The sequence below is a fragment of the Paralichthys olivaceus genome, chromosome 3 (assembly GCF_024713975.1).
Source record: "Paralichthys olivaceus isolate ysfri-2021 chromosome 3, ASM2471397v2, whole genome shotgun sequence".
NCBI lineage: Eukaryota > Metazoa > Chordata > Actinopteri > Pleuronectiformes > Paralichthyidae > Paralichthys > Paralichthys olivaceus.
This window is the reverse complement of record NC_091095.1, coordinates 16,925,825-16,938,453: the sequence shown is the minus strand read 5'-3', so window position 1 is coordinate 16,938,453 and position 12,629 is coordinate 16,925,825. Positions and strand designations below refer to the sequence as shown.

At 39.0% G+C, this 12,629-nt stretch overlaps 1 protein-coding gene across 1 annotated transcript; it reads left to right on the top strand.

The window, feature by feature from the left end:
- The first annotated feature begins 5,295 nt into the window (after nucleotides 1-5,295).
- creb3l3a (cAMP responsive element binding protein 3-like 3a) lies at nucleotides 5,296-11,923 on the top strand. Its single transcript, XM_069522227.1, has 10 exons — nucleotides 5,296-5,434; nucleotides 5,781-5,897; nucleotides 6,059-6,302; nucleotides 6,922-7,058; nucleotides 8,208-8,318; nucleotides 8,422-8,528; nucleotides 9,288-9,356; nucleotides 9,561-9,645; nucleotides 10,195-10,288; nucleotides 11,197-11,923. The coding sequence occupies exons 1-10, from the start codon at nucleotides 5,414-5,416 to the stop codon at nucleotides 11,511-11,513; spliced, it is 1,302 nt and encodes a 433-aa protein (XP_069378328.1). The 5' UTR covers nucleotides 5,296-5,413; the 3' UTR covers nucleotides 11,514-11,923.
- The last annotated feature ends 706 nt before the right edge of the window (nucleotides 11,924-12,629 follow it).

The following is a 12,629-nucleotide window of genomic DNA, read 5'->3' as shown; positions in this document are numbered from 1 at the left end:
CAGGGAACACATTTTTAAAAATATTCAGTGATGTGTAACTTCAAGTGCAGCTCAAATATACAGAACTAACAGTAACCAAGGGATGACATTATGTGCACCTTACTAAATCATCACACGTAATCAGCCTCTCTAGATCCGGCAATGGTCTGATGGAAACCCAGTGGTGTAGAATATCACTCAGACTTGATATTTTGAAATAAAAGATGAACAGTTATCTATTAGTTATCTGTTGAATGATTAACTCAACAATTGAATTGCATACCTTCATATTTCAAACCGTCATTGCTTTTTACTGGTGTATCAAAAGGTCATTATCCTTTTTCTTTCATCCTGTCTTTGACTGCAGAAAGGCTCCATCAGCACAAGCTACTGAGGCTCTGTCCTAGGAAAAAAACAAAATCTAAGATCACTCAGATCTCAGATCAGGGTTATTCATAAAGTCTTGATTATGACCGTAACTCACAAGAGAGTTCATGCAAACGAGGCTGATTGTCTCATAGCTGGCCAGAAATGCTAATAGTCTCTCTGTGTCAGACCTTGAGTGCTACTTTGTATGCTCAGTACAAATGCTATTAGCTCTCCTCAGTGGTGTAGTTTTCAAAAGAAATTCCCTCCTTTATACAACAAGTCTGACAGACAAAGCCGACAGATACACAGCTGTATTGTACGGAGTTAATAAAGATGTAGCAACTACCAAAAGCAGAAAGGATCTCATAAACAGGTTACATAAAAGACAAATGAGCTCATATTTACATTTTGCAATTAAGTATATATGAATTTATGAAATTTTTAATTATAATGATTGTATAGAAGATGTTGCATCATGATACACTCTCATACCAATGAAAAGTCATTGCGTGACTGAACACTTATATAACCATAAACATATAAAAGCTTGTTTTGACCCACATACAAAATAGAATGATGTCAGTCTGCTCCCTTTTGCCACAAGTAAGCCATAAAAATACAGCATGTCAGACAAATGAATTTGTTTTGTGGTATTTGGGCCATATTAACTATTTACCATATGGGTCGCTATAGGTTCACATCCAGATTACACCTCGCCCAGAGCACTGCATGTTTGCCAAAAAAGGTTCACATTTTGTTACAGGATATTTGGGCCACAATTGCTTGTTCACAAGTGGGCCACTTTAGCGTCACATCTGTTTTGTTAAGGCGACAATGAGGCCACAAGTACCGCATCATTGCCTGAAGTGGCCCATATCTGCACTACATGTTTTAAATAATTGCATCCACTAAATGTCAAACCTGTCAAGGTGGATGGAGTATGACAATAGCCAAGCAATTGTACTATAGCCAAAATCATATTCCACATTATTCAAATATGGAGCTTCTCAGTAGTTTTTAAAAAAGAGGAAATTAGTTTTTCATGTAATGTTACACATTATGCATGCCACCTATAGGAGTGGCTGGCATTTACTGTAATGATTGGCATTTGACCTTCAGCATCTGTAAATCTCAGCACAGTGTTGTTTTCAAGGGCTCATTAACACATTAACATATTTTCTACCTGAGCTTTCAACCAGGAATATGTTGTCATCTGACCCTCATTTCAGATTTATGGAATATAAAATAGAGCAGAGAGTACCCTACAAATGGAGAATTAATGGTTCTATGTCAAATGTCACATCAACTCATCAACAAAAGGAACTGTCTGGGCACTAATGTATCCAATTCAATTCTTTAATTATGCACATTTAGCCTGTATTTATTCTGCAGGGTTTTTTATTACTGCAGGAATAACAACAATCTGTCCCCAAAACGTCTCTTAAGAATTGATAGAAAAATGGTGTGACATTCAGTAAAGTAATAAAAAAGATGTTATCGTAACAGTAAGTCAAGTACCTGACTGACACCTTCAAATTAATATTTCACAGTGTTGTCAGGCACTTATAGTTTGAAGGAAGAGTCTCCTGAGGCATGTGCACACCAGTACGTGTCTTGGCATTTATGCTTCCCAGTCCAACCACCACAGACTCACCACTGACTCGGAGACTCACGCAGCAAAACATGAGTTAATTGTTTTGGGTAACTGTTCTTCATCGTAATAAAGGGGTGGATGTATGCTGCTGAGGGAGGTGACCTGGGATTGCACTGTTTTTGTTGATGTGTTTTGGTTTCTCGCTGTGAAAAGTGCCTGTACACGACTGGATGAGGCCTCAACATGAAGTAATTTACCTGGAACACTTATTATCTTTCCAAGTACTATTTGTGTTGTTTCTGTTCCTGTGTTTTACCATGATAGTACGTTTCAACATGCTATGACCTTGCAAAAAACATTGTGACTGTCTACAAAATTTCATACTGATTTATTGAATAACTGTCAAGATATTTCTACTAACAACAAACCAATACATTGATATTGGTAATGCATAGAGCAGCACACTGCTGGGATCTTAAAGTAAATCCTAATATATTTTAAAGGATTCATATTGTGCTCATATTGTGCGTTCATGATTTTAATCTGGGTTATTACTTGAAAAGGTTTACACACTCTAATGTTCACTTGTTGAACACTTGGATTTAGCTCATGTCTCTTTAAGGTCCCAGCCCTAATAAAGCCCACTCTCCTCTGATTGGCCAGCAAGTCCACTGTGTTGTGAGAAGGTGTGCCAGATTAATCACTGTGTGTGCAATACGCAATATGTCACATGACATCATACCTCAGAAGTCAGCCAAATTACTTACCACACATTTCAGTAGCGGACTTGGGACTTTTTAACTTGGCAGACATTTTACATACACAAAAATCTAGATAACAAACTAGAGTAAAAGGGAAAAACTGAGAAAGCACAGTATGTCTTCCATCTATTTCACCCTTCATTATGTGTACTGATATATCTTTAAAGTTCCAGTGTGTAAGATTTAGATGAAAGGGAACTATTGACAGAAATTTAATGTAGAATAATCCTCATGATGTTTTCACTAGTTTGTTTCATCTAAATTGTATGAATTGCAGTTTTCTTTACCCTAGAAAGAAGAAAGAAGATGAATCTGAGGCCATAAAACTCAACCTTTCTTACTGTACATAAACTCGGTGTTTGTAATGAACACTTCTTTTCATGGTGCTTTTTCGAAGCTGAAAAGCTTGTGGAGTAGTTACAGAGCTTTTGCCCTTTGAAACCTTCCTCCTCAGATAACAAAGCAATAATGATTATGTAATTCTTCTTTTATGAAAACTTAATGGACTAGTCCCCTGGCTAGACAGTCTAACTCTGATGTGTCAGCTGACAGTTAACCTATCATACCATCACATTTCAGGAGATCCAGGGGTCTATTTAAAGGCCTACACACTCATATTCACTGTCGCTGCTTTGCTGCCACTGTTAGTTCACAGGAGACTCCTTCACCACATCCTCCACCTGATCAACTCCCTGCTGCTATGGCATTGCCAAGTTTAATATGGGATGATTAGTTGCTGAATGTTCCCTCCACTTTGCAGTCCGTGGAGCTTAGTCAAACAAATTTCCATCTCTGGATGCAACACATGACATGAGTACCTCACTCAGTAATGAGATTAGAGAGGGTGTGTGGGGGAGATTTTGAGGGAACGGAGAGAAGTGCTGGTCCTGGCTACAGCTGGCATATTTGCCTCAAAGGCACAAGATGATGGAGATACAGATTTTTACAGGAAAACAGACTATTTTATCATTCTCTACACTTGAAGGATGCCTACTGACTTTCATATTGAGAGTTAGATGAGAAAATCTGCACCACTTTCATGTGCAGTAGCTATAAAAAACAGTAGGTAGTTAGCTTAGCAGGAAGACCATCATATTTATATGAAAAATGTCATGTTGCAGTTTAGATGTAAGTAGGGTGGATTTTGTTAACTTTGGACAGAGGCGGGCCAGATGTTATCCCTTGCATCTAAGATGTATTCTAAGATAAGCTAACTGACTGCTGGTGGTAGCTTCATATTTACCATGCAGCGACAAGAGTGACACAGTATCAATCTCATCATGTACCTCTATTGCCCAAAATGCCAAATAACCCTTTTAAGATCTATTGAGTCAACTGTGAAAGTCTTTTCATCAGTCTACAACTATTAATGAAGCATCATCTTTTCAACTTTTTAACCAATCTGTCTTTTTGTGTGCATTTCCTCTAATATGTTTGAGTTTAATATTAAAGGCCCAGGCTCAGGGTGGTTTGGGCCACTTGGCAACGTTTTACTGAGGCTCTCGGGGGAAGCTTTGGGGATCAATATCTCCATGGAGTGATAGCCAGATGAGTACCTCCAAAAAGGGTCTACTCAAGGCAATCAGGGTCTGAATCAGACAGGCTGCTGACCCATGTGCAAATACGCTTGAAGGCTAAGGGTCATGTGCCATTCATTTTGGAAACTGACTGGAGAGTAACTGAAGCTGAGGCTGCTATATGTGCCTGCAGGTGCTGGCAGGCCCAGAGCTAGATGACTGCACGGTGGGGTTAGAAGCCTTTAAAGACAAGATCAAAATATTACAACATTTTCTAAAACACTCAGATAGTGAAGGGATGATAAACATGGTGATATGATCATGCTTTTGTGGTGTAAATCTGGTGATTACATTTTGAACACCCTGAGGTGTGCAATCATGTTTCTGTTGCATTGCAATAATACAGATGAGTAACAGAGAATTCCACTTTGAAGAAAATTGAAATAAGTAGGCAATCTAATTCAAGGTACATATTTCTCAAGTTGAAAAAATACAACGCCTTTAACCTTCAAGTCTCCAGACAAATTTCTGGTCTAAAATAACCAAGGTTTTGAAGAGTGGGCACCACATCCTGAACTAGCTCTGATTAGTGCTTTAAGAGGCTCCAGGCAACACTGTCATATTCCCACACGATATGATTCCCTTAATCCAGTCATAACACAGTAATGTACTAACCATGCGCAATTACTTATATATTTACATATATTTTTGTAAAATAATTTTAATTTTACTAATGTGATCTTGAAATGCATAAGACTGTGAAACAATCTAAATCTTTTATTTTTCAAACCAGTGTTATTGACTTTTGCTTTTTAAAACTTGTTCATTGTGTTATGAATATATGCTAAAGGTCAGAGTTATCCTATGTCAATACACTATCAAAAAATACATACATAAAAGGAAAGGAAACAACAGACTTTGAACTCTTGTTGTCCGTCTCCAGACAGATCAACTAGTTAAGTTCCTTAGTTGTGTCCCACTGCCTGCCAATCAGATTATATCTCCCCAGAGCCAATAGGGGCAGAGCAGGTTAGTTGGCTGGGTGTGTTGAGTTGGAGTTTAAACTTTGGACTCAAGAAGACGAGCTGAAAGATACAGTGGAGACTCTTGACAAAGACAAAGCTGCGGATATTTCTGCTTGATCTCAGTTGTGTTATAAGGCCTCTCTGTTGTGCTACACAAACAGAGACACTATGGAGCACTACCCAGATCAGGTAACTGTCTAAATATTGTCTTATGTTGCGTGGTAGTTTGTGGTTGTGGGTTACTGGGTCGGCTTTGCGGAGCAAAGTTCAGGCCTGAGAGGAAGTTAAAAACAGAACTTTAAATGTACCTAAAATGTACAAGTAGATCACTGTTTTAAAACGGTATTAAAATGATTACTCACAAAAACTGTCTTGCTAGCAATAGATATCCACACGGATTGGGGGAACATGTTGTACAGTACAGTGTGTTCAGGGAGGATCATGGTGAATTGTTGCCAGTAAAACACCAGTCCCCAGCTGTGGCGGACATACATAGCCCTGTGTGTTGTCATTAAAGCTCATGATCTCATTTCAGGGTTGTGATGGCATCGAGCTGCTCGACTGGCTGTTTGATCAAAATGATGGAATTCTCTGTCATGAAGAAACGGAACACCATGGCAACCATCACACCTGGCCAATCCAGGACCAGAACGTACGTGAGAGTGTGGGATCTCTAATGTGGGATCTCAAATATATGTTTGCTTTCTCTATAGATCTTTGTCAGTTTTTTGTTTTTTAAAGTCCCATTTCTCGCCACATTATCATCTCACAGAGACAGACTAATGATAGCATTTAAAGTTTTTTACCCAACAGATGCTGCAGCCTCCTGATCAGGCGGATGACGACTTCCTCAACGCCCTCCTGAGTGGGAATGATTCAGTGTCAGGCTCACCTCTGTGGTCCCCTTCTCCCAGCGACAGTGGAATCAGCGAGGATCCTCCATCAGACCAGATGGACAGTCCACAACGTCCCGAGAGCCCTCACAGGGAGACTCTGTTCTTCAGTAAGACGCCCCAAACAAAGGCGGCCCTGGAAGCCAATGTCCCCATTGACCTGAGTGAGTCACAAATATTTTTTGGAGATCAACTTAGCTCTAATAACATCATTATTTCATTCTGATTACACATGTTGAATATATGTGTTGAATAATGTTCTGAAACACAGTGAGTCACAAATGATTTAACATGGCCAGACATTGCAGGAATTCATGTACGCACATACAGATGGACATCCAACACCACAGTGGCACAACACAACAGACATATTTTCTTTTACTTTATAGCTCTACAGTGGTATCTTTATATTTTATACTAAAAGATGTAGGTGAGAAAGAAAAATAAAGTCAAATAGGTTTTTTGGATGCAAGATGTTGTTTTCCAGTAATCGTTGGCTTCAACTGTTCATCCCAGTATCACATAGGATAAAGTAGGATATCATATTATTGAAGACTGTGTACAAGAGTATTCAAAAACACTGAAGTTACTGCCTACTGATGAAAAACAATAGTACACATGTTTAACCAAGCAGATTAATTGGTATTCGAGCAACATTCAAGTCCAAATACCATTTCTTGAATTATTTTTTTTGGAACAGAATACAAACAATGTCACTAGCATGTCGTTTTTGTGTTTGTTTGCATGTGATTTATGTGCAACCTTATGTCTGTGTGGGTTTAGATGGCTGGGAATCATCTGGATTCCTGGCGGGCAGGGCGAGGATTACACAATATCCATCTGATGTACATAGACCACAGCTGTCCTCTGGCTTTCCGCTAACAGTCAAAGATCTGCTTCTCTCTGGAACACCCGAACCAGTAAGTGAACCTGGTAACTAAGGGCAACCAGGCTTTTGCCATCTGGGCCTCGAGGCTCTGAAACTAATTGCCTGAGAAGATTAATCCTGTTGTTAAATCATTGCTTTTATTATTATTATTATTATTATATATTTTTTATAGGGAAGTCTTTTAATGTCTTGTTTTATTCTGTATTGTTTTAGTCCCATAAAATTTGTAAAGCACTTTATAATCATGTTTAGATAAGTACTATAGAAATAGAGTTGTATTCTGCCTAAAAGGGTGACTTAAAGGTACAGTGTGTAGAATTTTGTTATATCAAGTGTTGAAATTGCATGTTCCAGCTGAATACTCCTCACCTCCCCCTCCCTTAAACATGAAAAAGAACCTGTGGTAGCCTTCAGTTGTCATAAAAACTCAAAGGTGATGTCCAGTCTGGCGGCCTCCGTAGAGAGGACCCCCTCGATGTAAATATATACTATTTAAATATAAAGGGCCTTTTCTAGGATAAAGAAAACTACAATTCATACAATTTAGATGAAATGAACTAGTGAAAACATCATGAGGATTATTCTATATTAAATTTCTGCCAATAGATCCCTTCCACCTAAATCTTACACACAGGACCTTTAATATAAATAAATAAAATTTCCATGTGAATAAAGTCAATGTAAAGGGTCACTTTAATGAAGTGTTTTCTATCATGTTGAATTAGTATGAATACATCTAATAACTTGATAATGATTCCATTAATATGTTTAACTTTTACATAAATATATACCTAATGAAATCATGGACACACAAACGGACGTGGCCTTTGCAAATCTGATCACACTCCCCTTTTTTAACTTTTTGGAAAGTTTGCCGTTCGCTTAGGTTTTCAGCACATTCTGGGTATTGATCCCATCTCCGCTGCCCTGTTAAATAAGATGTAGGACACAGTGGTGGAATGCAACGTCGGCTCCCACACCGTAATTGCTCAGAGGTAGCCATGAAATGAAAGTGATGAAGGTGGCCTGATAGCCTGCACTCATTTAACTACTTCCTGAAGCTCCAGGGAGAGAGAGAGAGAGAGAAGGTGGGAGGAGGGGGGCTATGGGGCCAGAGAATAAACTTAATCAAACGGCAGTGATGATGTTTTCAATATTAGTATTCGTATCTCACCACCAGGCCCCACCTCCATTGCAACAGTCTATTCAAGAGCTGCTTCTCAATGAAGATGAGAAGAAGCTTTTAGTGAAGGAGGGGGTGACTCTACCCAGCCAGCTACCGCTCACAAAGGTAAATTGCTATCAATACCTTAACAATGAAAACAATTATGAGCTTCTTATGTTCAACTCTGCTGGTGCTCTGTATGAAAATGTTGCCTCCTCTTTTCAATCAGTATGAAGAAAGAGTTTTGAAGAAAATACGTCGGAAGATTCGTAATAAGCAGTCTGCCCAGGAGAGCAGGAAGAAGAAGAAGGAATATATTGATGGACTGGAGAGCAGGTAAGAATCTTTCTAGTATGAGACTGACAAGTCAAATGATGATGTTCTTACAAATGTTAGCATGTTAACTACAAATGGAATATGTGCTTTCCATTAGTGACAACCATTTTTCACTACATACTGTAGATGTATTGGTTTCTTTCCCGTTGTACCTCAGAGGTATACTGTTCACATGGAAGTCTCACTGGGGCACCCTGATATGACAGAACTGTAATTGGTATTTGCTGGTTGTCATTTTCCACTTCTATCCTTGTTACCTGTCTCTCTTTTTAAAATGAGTATAAAATGCCATAAATAATCTTTCTACGCCTGTAGGTACTTCAGAATCAGAGTCAAGTAGTTGTACACACACAAGGAATTTGCTATGGTGTGTTTTTGAATTAACATAAATATAAAAATAAGAATAAATATTGCAAACACAAGAAAAATATATGTACAATATGGATGTTAGATATGTATACTATGAATGTTTGTATATTACGAACATTATTGGCCACAGAAAGTTAAAAATTAACCTGAAACTTGCACAAATATGTAATCCATTCTATCATACGTTTTGTGTGAAAGTTATCATTTATTAACGTACTATGAAATGCATTTATGAGCATATTTGATATTGGCTTACATCGGTCAAGATGACATCAACATCAGATAAAATTGACCCACTGATTTTTACCTGTGTTGCACTAAGACTGTTATATTTTTGCGAATAAGGGATTTTTCCTTCTTCTTCTGCCTCCTGCACACTATTTCCTCCAGGATGGCAGCCTGCAACGCACACAATCAGGAGCTGCAAAGAAAAGTGTCACAGCTGGAGAAGTGCAACATGTGAGTGCTTGTAAAATAGAGCTTTTCTTCCCATTTTATTCTTGTGTAATCTACTGAAAACATGTCCTCTCCTCAAAATTGCCTCCAGCAGTAAACTTCCCCCTCTTGTTCCCCACAGACCCTTGTTAATCCAATTCTTTTTTTTTCTTTTCCATTTTCAGTTTTTTTCTAAATGTTTTGTCTTTTTTTCTCTCCTCTCTGCAGGTCACTAATGGAACAGTTGCGCAGGCTGCAAGCTCTGTTCATGAATACATCTAACAAGCCTGCCCAGACGGGGACATGTGTACTGGTATGGACGTCCTCTCTGTGTGTGCCAGGCAGATAAATAGACTGCCTAGACCCCCTGTATGACTCATTGTTAAAAGAAAATCCTCTCAATGCAACAGCTACAGCTGAATTAGTCATTGAGAAAGGCCTATTTAGATATGTGCACAGTGGACACACCATCACAAAGGACACAAACAGACACAGCCCCCATAAAGAGAAACTCACAGTTTGAAAATCAGCCATTTATTACCTTTGATCACTGCAGCTGAAAAAAGAGCAAGACCTGGAGCGACATGAGTGGAGAATTTAAAAAATGTCGTTTCTAAAAATATGAACAGGGCTCGGCTCCCAGAATATTTTACTCCACTGCAAGGTTACTTTCTCCTGCACTTTTTGCACATATTCAAAGAGGGAATAGACATCAGCCATAGAAAAGCCCAACGGTGTGGAACACAGATTTTTAACCACCAACTTTTTTTGACTTGAATGCAGCATTAAGTACATATTCTCTGTTCCGAATCTTTCTCTCTGTCACTTGTATTTGATTTATTTTTCCATATCACACTCGTAGGTACTTCTGCTGTCCCTGTCGCTAATCCTGTTCCCCAGCCTCAAGCCCTTCCCCGACAGCAAGGTCAGCCAAGGAGACTTCAGTCCCGTCAGAAGTAAGTAACCTATGGCACCAAATAGATTTTTGTGTCCACCTGTCAGCTAATCCAGGGCCGCTCTGTCACAGTCGAGGAGCTTCTTAGAACTGCGTTCTCACCCACAGCTTGAGATGCTCTCGCCTGCTGGGCCTCACAGCACTGCTCTGCCTGTCAGAGGATTCAACTTCAGAATTTAAGATTAGAGCCGGTACATAGAGAACTGAATCCATGCATTATCTTTACAGATATGAGGCTAACGCTCTGTCAGCAGCTTTTGATGAATTACCATATATTGATATCGACTCTGTTGGCACAAACCCACAAACTCAGTTTTTAATTATGAGACAAAATGAGGATTTGCACAGCAGCAAGATGTTATTTGCTACAATAAGTTGTTTGTCATGAAAAATTGAATCACTCTGCACCTCCCCTTAGTTTAGACCAGAGTCTTATTTGTCTTCAGGTTTTTGAAGTCCAAGTTGTTCTGAATGGGCTCTTAACTTGGCCTGTGGTAATGATGGTTGGATATTTCTTTCTTAAAGAGCTGTTCACCTGTTTATTCAAAGTGCAGCGAAGCGCGACTCACCACTGTTTTGAACGCACATGTTGTGAATGCCAAAACTTTTCAAAAGCTTAAAATTAAGCATTACAGAAACAAAAAGAACGTTGTGCTTTCACTTTGTAGATCATTTCCCAGACAGGAAGTGATTCTATAGATGTTGTGGCCATGGCAGACTTCGGCACCATCAATATCCAGAAATGTTTGTGTCAGTCCGACATAGTGAAATAATAATAATAATAATCAATACAATAATTAACAATACACAAGCCAAGTGTGAAGCCAAGACAGACAGACAGACAGGGATTTCTGGAAATTAGCAGAGGAAAAAGTTTATTAATCTTTGAAATGTCTTGTCCTCCCACAGTCCAGTCGCGGTCCCTGCAAAACCTCCAGGCTTCCCGTGTGCTCCGTGTCATTGACACCCCGTTCTCCAGTGAGGATGAATCAGAGCCTCTGCACCGACATTTCCCAGGAGACCATGGACTGGAAGACATGAATACACTGATGGAGAAGCTGGCAGTGAACGAAGAGCACTCAAGTTTAATGACCGTGTCTCTAAACAGCAGTCGGGTGGAGGAAGTTGGCCACTTCCACGTAGATCCAATCACTGGTCACATAGCCACTGTGACCCTGGATCCCCACCGCTCCGCCAAGCTGCGGCCACATGCTGATGATATGTGAAACATATTAAGAAATTATCCCCACATGAACTCCCCAAAATGTCCCCCTCCTCATGGTAGACACAGAAAGGGAGATTGGGTTTCAATCATTGATGTTTCCTTTCATATATTTTCACTCTGTATGCCTTTGCCTGTCTTTCTTTGGTGTTACTGTTTTATATCAGTATTTGGATAATCGTACATTGAAATTGCCTGACAAGATAAACTGTGCATTTTGCCTGGCTTTGGTAAAATGTCAGTGTAAATTATTATGCTTGAGACCATCAAAAACCGTGATAGTGTCTACAGCTTGAGCTTAGTGGATAATTTGTAAAATGTTAAAGGATTTTGAAAACATGTTTTAGTGAATAATTGATTGTAGCTGATTTATTCATGGATAAAACCGCCTCAAATAAAAAATGTCAAAAAACATATTGGTGGGATCAAAACACTGTGGATTTATTTTCTCCATCAACTAGAGATTTAATAATTAAAGTGGCTCAAATCGCAAGGTATATATCTCCCTTGAGATTGTTTTAGAGATGCGATGTCATGAAAAGATGTGATGCCATGTTTGATCCATCGATTGAGATCCAAGGTCTGACTTTTTGGTTTCTGTGATTGAATGATGCCCTGTGGAAAGTGAAGAGAATAGCAAAAAGAAAAAAACAATCATCACTATGTTTTTCATAAAAAACACATTCTTCCCAAAATTGTAAGACTTGTACCAATATTGAAACATCCCTGAAATATGGATTTTTAATACAAATATAAATCTTTGTGACCTTTTCCTCAGACTGATAAATCTACAGCTCTGACTGAACCTTGGAACAGCAGAATGATCATTTTAAGCAATGTTTTATATTATCCAATCAGAAATGCAACAGGGAATTTCATTCTCCCTGAAATATCCTTTCTTTATCACAACGTCTGCCTTTTTGACCTTATTCATGAATCTGCCACATCAAGGCATCAAGAGGGAGACTGTCAGGCACCGTTGGAATGTAACCACATCGGCTCTCAGCTGATAATTGGCTGAAGCTGTTGCGGCTTGTTCAAGTAAAACTTGTAAAATAAAGAATTGCCGCAGCATCAAGTGACGAACACAATCTGTTCTTTGGGGATGACATGTCCTTAA